The sequence below is a fragment of the Narcine bancroftii genome, chromosome 1 (assembly GCF_036971445.1).
Source record: "Narcine bancroftii isolate sNarBan1 chromosome 1, sNarBan1.hap1, whole genome shotgun sequence".
Taxonomy (NCBI): Eukaryota; Metazoa; Chordata; class Chondrichthyes; order Torpediniformes; family Narcinidae; genus Narcine; species Narcine bancroftii.
The window spans coordinates 438,512,925-438,520,594 of record NC_091469.1 but is presented as its reverse complement, the minus strand read 5'-3'; the positions used below and the strand labels follow the sequence as shown (position 1 = coordinate 438,520,594).

General features: G+C 39.6%; 1 protein-coding gene across 3 annotated transcripts in view; it reads right to left on the bottom strand.

The window, feature by feature from the left end:
* Positions 1-787: 787 nt before the first annotated feature.
* Positions 788-7,670, bottom strand: part of LOC138751705 (sorcin-like) — a 56,739-nt gene continuing 49,856 nt past the window's right edge. For all 3 annotated transcript variants that reach the window (XM_069914348.1, XM_069914347.1, XM_069914349.1), the window contains 3 exons: positions 4,637-4,750; positions 3,796-3,854; positions 788-1,484 (listed from right to left, as the gene is read on the bottom strand). In XM_069914348.1, coding sequence (XP_069770449.1) covers positions 1,458-1,484; positions 3,796-3,854; positions 4,637-4,750 — 200 coding nt within the window. In that variant the 3' untranslated portion in view covers positions 788-1,457. The remainder of the gene's footprint in view (positions 1,485-3,795; positions 3,855-4,636; positions 4,751-7,670) is intronic.

Genomic DNA, 7,670 nt, shown 5'->3' with positions numbered 1-7,670 from the left:
GCACAAATTTCTGAATTTAATATACATACATTTATATACTAATGGAATCCTTATCTTTTACAAAATTATAAGTTACCAGTATTGAGACATTTGGTATAAAAGAAATCATATAGGAACTAAAGGTAAAATTTCAGCTAAGACTCCATTATATTAGAATAAAACAATTCCTTTTTCTGTGAATAATTTTTATTTGAAAACTTGGGATTTGAAGGGTATTAAATTGGTGGAGGATTGTTTTGAGGCAGGTATGTTTCTTTCTTTCTTTTACTAGACTTAAAGAAAAATTTGGGATATTGCCAAGTTCTTAAATGAAGAATAAGTGGGAGAAGGATTTATCTATTTTATTATCTCAGGAGGAATGGATGACTATGTGTGAAGACAGTGTAACTAAGTTAATTAATGTAAGATATAGTTTAGTCAGCTATAATTTTTTGCATCAGCTGTATTTAACTCCTGAGAAGTTAAGATATGGTTTTAGTTCTTCAGATTTGTGTTTTCGCTGTGGAATACAGACAGGTACTTTTTTTTTTACATTCAGTCTGGATTTGTGAAAAAGTTAAACCCTTTTGGGAAAGAATTATGAAGTTTTTGGAAGATTTATTTAAGATTGAATTAACACTTGATTCATTACTTTTTTTTAAATGGGTTAGATCACAACATTAACAATGGGTTTAAGCTTGGATAAATTTCAAATTGCATTTATTCGTCTGGCGTTGGCTGTAGCTAGGAAACATATTGCAATTACATGGAAGAATGATATTGAATTGAATATACACAGATGGCATAATGAATTGAGATCTTTTATTAATTTAGAGAAGACAACATATAATTTACAGAATAATAATTTTTTTTTGTTAAAATGTGTACTCCATATCTGAAATGTATGGGTTTGGATAGATCTTAAATGGCTTTAAAAAAAAAAATGTTAAGGGTTGGCACACTCCACAGCAATGGATAATTAACCGTTATATGTTTTTGGCTCTTATTATAGGGATAGTTTGGGGTGGGATGTAGGGGGAAGGGTGGTGATTAGTAGGGGTATTAGTATTTAGTAAGGAGTTGGTTTTATTTTCTGTATGTATTTTAAATCCTATAAATAAAGTTTAAAAAAAACGTACACATAATTTTTACAATTTAATTATTTTTAATGGATTATTTTCATCGTGGAATCTACATTTGTTAATAGTTTTATAAGCTTGCAAAATGTTTATATCAAATCAAGCATTATTTGGCAGAGTTCAGTACAAAATTCAATGTTCATACTTAAAACATAACCAATTTCACAGCAGTTACCTGGTGCAGCATTATATAATTCGCTTACACATACATTATATTTGCATGCACTTTTTAATATTCTGTATATCATTGCATAACATGGCGACTGTCTTTTAGACTGGGCACTCAAGTGGAGGTCAGGTCCATTTGTGAAGTTTAATTTTCTTGCAGACTTGGTTCAGCTAAATACACATGGTGCACATCATGAACTGGAAAATAAATGGTGAAATATTGAAATAACCCTTCACCTCTCATTTGCCAATAAACAAAAAAATAATCCATCTCACAAAGATGTTCACTAATTTTTGTGCTGCATTCAAGCATCTCATACAAGTGACCAAGCCTGGGTGTGGGTATCTGCTTCATAATTACAATTTGGACAAAAATATAGGAGTCCAATTCAATGCACAACTCCAGCAAGGGTTGTTGATTCACAAACAGGGCCAGAAAAATTGGCAAATTTCAATATTCGGGATAAAGTGAAAGATCAAACAACAAAGTGACTTGACGAAAGATAGCACAAAAAACAAAACAAATGGAGAATAAGACTGTGAAGAATATATTAGGTGAAGAACTTCAGGTAGAAGAGAAGCTTTAAGTTGCTTCCTTAAAGTAGAATTGGGATCTTAACGAGTGAAAAACACCCCCTTAGTCTCATTAAAAAAAAATGAACAAATCCGAAATAGTCAAAGATCACCTATTATTAAAATAAATTGGTTTATTACAGTGAGAAACCAATTCGAGATCTTTGCTACAATAAAATCAATAACCTCTCCTATTTACTTTGATTTCAATCACTGTTTTTGACAGCATATAGGACCCACCTTTCCCCTCCCCACCCCAAAAGCCTCAAAAACCACCCTAGATCCTATGTGCTGTCCAAAATGACATCTTGGTGCCGCCATTTTGCAAGATGGCTTCAGGAGGAAAGCGCTCAAACTACTCACCTGTGCTTTCTGGAGTTGCCGGCGCTCACTTCCTCTGAGAAGGCTCACTCCATCCTGCCCGTCAGCTCTTTCCCCCTCTTGCGGGGAAGCACTGTGCCTCGATGATCAGGCTTTGTTCGATCAGAACAGCTCCCGAACAGATTGAATGAGGCATGGGGGGGGGGGGGGGGGGCGAGTGCCACTACCACCCGCCCCTCATTCAATTTGTTTGGGGGTCCAGCCACTCTCTCCCTCCAGTCGCCCACTCTCTCCCACAGTGCTTTGAGGGAACTACAAAGCCTGACAATTGAGGCCCAGTGCTCCCCTCAATGCTAAATCAATCCTCTTGTTATTTACAACTTGGAGTTTGTCATGGTAACATTTATTTGGTTACTCCTGGCAATTATTCAACATGATAGGACACTTCACAAACAATTAGGAATCAGCATCCTATAATGGATGCAAACACATCCATTATAGTCTCCCAAGGCCCAGCTCCTGAAGTGAACAAATTCTGTTTCTACAATAACCTACAGCTTGTGGATAATTACTGGAAGTGCAAGGTATACTGGTCAAGCCATGGTCAAGATCTGGGCCTCATTATTTTAATATGATAAAGGGTGCTTAATTAGACACCTCACCCTTTTGCCATGTGAATGTAATGTATGAAGAAAACATATACACACACACACACACACACACACACACACACACACACACACACACACACACACACACACACACACACACACACACACACACTGGTAAATTTTCTGTCAGTCTTCCTCACATTTGGGAAATGACTTTGCAGACTTGATTGAAATTTAAGATGAATATTTTAATGTGACATTTATTTTGTAAAAAAAAATCAGGACAACTATAAACCAACACTAAATATAAAAGTCTGAGCCAAATCCTGCTGACTGACAGCTGCATGTTCTAAAGAAAATTATCCATTCAGAGACCATTGATGCTTCAGGATATCTCCAACTTGAGTCCAACAAAGATTTAAAAGTTCAAGTTTAGATGCTGGTACATGTTTTAACTCCACTGCTGGACTCACCAAGTGAGCTATCAGCTCCCTAATAAGGTCATGATCACTTTGTTTCTGTGATTCGACTTCAGCACAGAGAGCTGTCGTTTGAAAGGCAGCCCAGACAATTGAATGAGCTTGCTAACCCTGTGTTTTATTTAAAGGTTTAATCCTTTAATATTAGATTTTTTTTTTTCTAAATTGAAAGATTGCAAGTCTACCAGAGCTTGCTCCACTTTGCAAGGCTCCTGGTAGGTGTATCTGGATACAGTGTGGCCTGGGACGAACTAGGAATTTAGCATGATCTGCCCAACAGATAACTCTTTGTATGCTTTAGTATGTATTTGTGTTGAAGAGGTAAATGTTCTCAAAGATACACTGCATCATCTCAGCAAGTTCCCATGGGTGCTCCATCTCTTTCCTTTTATTTTCCTGAAAATTACCGTACTTTTACCATAAGCATTGTAGCTTAAAAATCAAGTTCTACTTCCCCACTGTTTTCATGCATGGATTCAGTTATTCAAATTAAAGCAAAATTTCAAAGAAATGATCTTCACTCACATCATCATAAGCAAAATTAACAACTCCTTGCTGAGAAGCGTCTCTTCTTCTGAAGGCATCTGATGAAGAAAAATGTAAAACAAAGATTACAATTATCAATACCAAAGAAAATATGGAATTCACAAAATGCACAAGGAAGATGTATTTCACATGTTAGTTAGGGAACAAGAAGATGAATGGAGCCGAGTTTACAGCCAGACCAACTTTAATCTTACTGAAGGGTGGAGCAGGCTCGTCAGGGCAAATGACCAACTCCTGCTCTAATTTCTTATGTTCTATATGCGAGAACCATGATCCCAGACATTATTGATACAGTATCTAACATGTACAGCACTTTCTTTAGAAGCACGTTCTCTGCAATGTGCCTCTCAACACGAAGCAACCTTTTTTGCACTTTAGTTTTCTCAAACAAAAGTGCATTATTCAAAGCACCAACCAAAGAATATGATGTGCCCTTCCTTGGCCTTTGCATCATTGTTGGGTACAGACAATGAATAAGGTAGGCAAGTACAAGGGGGAAAGCTGTACTGCGCATCTGTTTATGTATTTTTTTAAATTACAAATATCAGCATAAAAGAGATCAAGCTGGCATATTTCATTATCTAAAATCTGAAAACTAGAGCTACTGGGTTAAAATGTCTGAACAATATGTGACATCAATGCAGGAAAATGAAAAATGCAATTTCTGATCCATTGTACAAAATCAAAAGCAATTCAAAAACTCTTGTATAAAACAATTATCCAACATACAGAGGTTTCTTTATTAGGGAGAATGATATCTCCAAAGTTATTCAGTATGCTCTACAAAGGACTGGAATTAACAAAAGGTGGAAATACATACCAGTCAGTGCCCTGAGTCTCACACAACAGGCCACATAATCATCAAATGAAATCTTCCCATGGGTGCTATATCTCTTAACTATTCCATTCAAACCTTGTGGAGATATTCTGTAACCTAGTCAATGCAATGGAAAAAAAATAACCGTTCTAATGTTATAATTTCTTTGCACATCTGAGGATAATTGTTCTGGAGGCAGTACCATTTGCTTTAACTGTTTACACAAGAGCTAGACAATTCAAATTCAATTTGATAGGGGTATGGCTTAAAGTGAAAGAGAAAAAATAATTAAATACTTCATGGTAAATTGGAATATTAGACAAATAACAAGCTTGACAATTAACAAATTTCAAGCTACAGTCAACTTTTGCACAGCTCCATTTTTAGCATTCCATGATTCCATAAATGCAACTGCTGATGGCATTTAGGATATTATAGTACTTATTTTAGATTCAAAAATATTTCAGAGACTCTTCCCCAATCATATTCTGTTTCATCCAGTAAAACATTATACTCATAGTTACAGCACAAAAGCAGGCCCCTCAGCAACCGAATATCAGCACCAACCATCCTTTTACTCTCATACTATATAATAGCACTAATACCTAGTGTTGCCGAAAATGTCCTCCCAGAATCACAGTGCGGCTTTCGCGCAAACAGAGGAACTACTGACATGGTCTTTGCCCTCAGACAGCTCCAAGAAAAGTGCAGAGAACAAAACAAAGGACTCTACATCACCTTTGTTGACCTCACCAAAGGCTTCGACACCATGAGCAGGAAAGGGCTTTGGCAAATACTAGAGCGCCTCGGATGCCCCCACCCCCCCGCCAAGTTCCTCAACATGGTAATCCAACTGCATGAAAACCAACAAGGTCGAGTCAGATACAGCAATGAGCTCTCCGAACCCTTCTCCATTGACAATAGTGTGAAGCAAGGCTGCGTCCTCGCACCAACCCTCTTTACTATCTTCTTCAGCATGATGCTGAAACAAGCCAATAAAGACCTCAACGATGAAGACGTTGTTTACATCCGGTACCACATGGATGACAGTCTCTTCAATCTGAGGCGCCTGCAAGCTCACACCAAGTCACAAGAGCAACTTGTCCGTGAACTACTCTTTGCAGACGATGCCGCTTTAGTTGCCCATTCAGAGCCAGCTCTCCAGCGCATGATGTCCTGTTTTGCAGAAACTGCCAAAATGTTTGGCCTGGAAGTCAGGCTGAAGAAAACTGAGGTCCTCCATCAGCCAGCTCCCCACCATGACCAACCACATCTCCATCAGGCACACTGAACTCAAAACGGTCAACCAGTTTACCTACCTCGGCTGGACCATTTCATCTGATGCAAGGATCGACAAAGAGATAGTCAACACTCGCCAAGGCAAATAGCGCCTTTGGAAGACTACACAAAAGAGTCTTGAAAAACAACCACCTGAAGTAACACACAAAGATCAGCGTGTACAGAGCCGTTGTCATACCCATGCTCCTGTTCGGCTCCGAATCATGGGTCCTCTATCGGCATCACCTACGGCTCCTAGAACGTTTCCATCAGCGCCATCTCCGCTCCATCCTCAACATTCATTGGAATGACTTCATCACCAACATCGAAGTACTCGAACTGGCAGAGTCTGCAAGCATCGAATCCATGCTGCTGAAGACCCAACTGCGCTGGGTAGGTCACGTCTTCAGAATGGAGGACCATCGCCTTCCCAAGATTGTGTTCTAAGGCGAGCTCTCCACTGGCCACCGAGACAGAGGTGCACCAAAGAGGTACAAGGACTGCTTAAAGAAATGTCTTGGTGCCTGCCACATTGACCACCGCCAGTGGGTTGATCCCGCCTCCAACCGTGAATCTTGGCGCTTCACAGTTTGGCGGGCAGCAACCTCCTTTGAAGAAGACCGCAGAGCCCACCTCACTGACAAAAGACAAAGGAGGAAAAACCCAACACCCAACCCCAACCAACCAATTTTCCCTTGCAACCGTGCTTGTCAGTCACCAACGAGCCTGCAGCAGACGTGAATATACCCCTCCATAAATCTTCGTCCGCGAAGCCGAGCCAAAGGAAGGATATTAATAGCACTTGTTTTTTTTTCAATTCTCCCCACTTCTTAAATCTCAACATATGATTCTACCACTCATCCAGACACTCAAGGGGTTGCCAATTAACCTACATCAGCACAAGGAGAAATTCATGTGGTCGCATGCAAACTCCAGACAGACAGCACCCAAGGTCAAGACTGGACCCAAAGTTCTGGTGTATAAAGCAGGGTCTCTACCTACAGCACCACTCATGTTGGTGATAATTAAGAACCATCCACTCATCCCAGGAACCAGAGTTCATTGCCATGATCATATCACAAAATTTGTTGTTTTACATTAGCATCACAGTTCAAATATTGCTATAAATTACATTTCAAAAATAAAATGTTGCACAATAGGAGAAAGTGAGATAGTGTCTGTGGTTCACTGACCATTCAGAAAACGGATGTCAGAGGGGAAGAAGCTGTCCTTCTGCTGCTGAGTGCTCATCTTCAGGCTCCTGTACCTTTTTCCTGATGGTAGCAGACTGAAGAGGGCATGGCATGGGTAGTGGGGCCCTGGAGGATAGAGGCTGCTTTCTTAAGGCACTGATCTCTTGTAGATGTCCTCAGTGGAGTGAAGTCTGGTGCCTGTGATGTCTCTGGCTAAGTTAACAACTCTCTAGAGTTTTTTCCTGTCCTGTGCATTGGCATCTCCATACCAGATAGTGAATGCTCTCAGTAGACATTTTTGAGTCTTTGGTGACATACCAAATCTCCTCAAACTCCTCACATTGTTGGCAAGCCTTCATCGTGATTGCATCAACATGGAGGAACCCAGAGCAGATCCTGTAGAGATGAGGTCACCCAGGAATTTGAAGTTCTTGTCCCTCTCCTCTGCTGACCCCTTTGATGAGGGGTGGTTCGTGTTCTCATGAACTCCTCCTGAAGTCTACAATCAACATCTTGAATTTTTTTTTGAATATTTTATTTTTGATTTCCAAAGACTCAGATTCAGA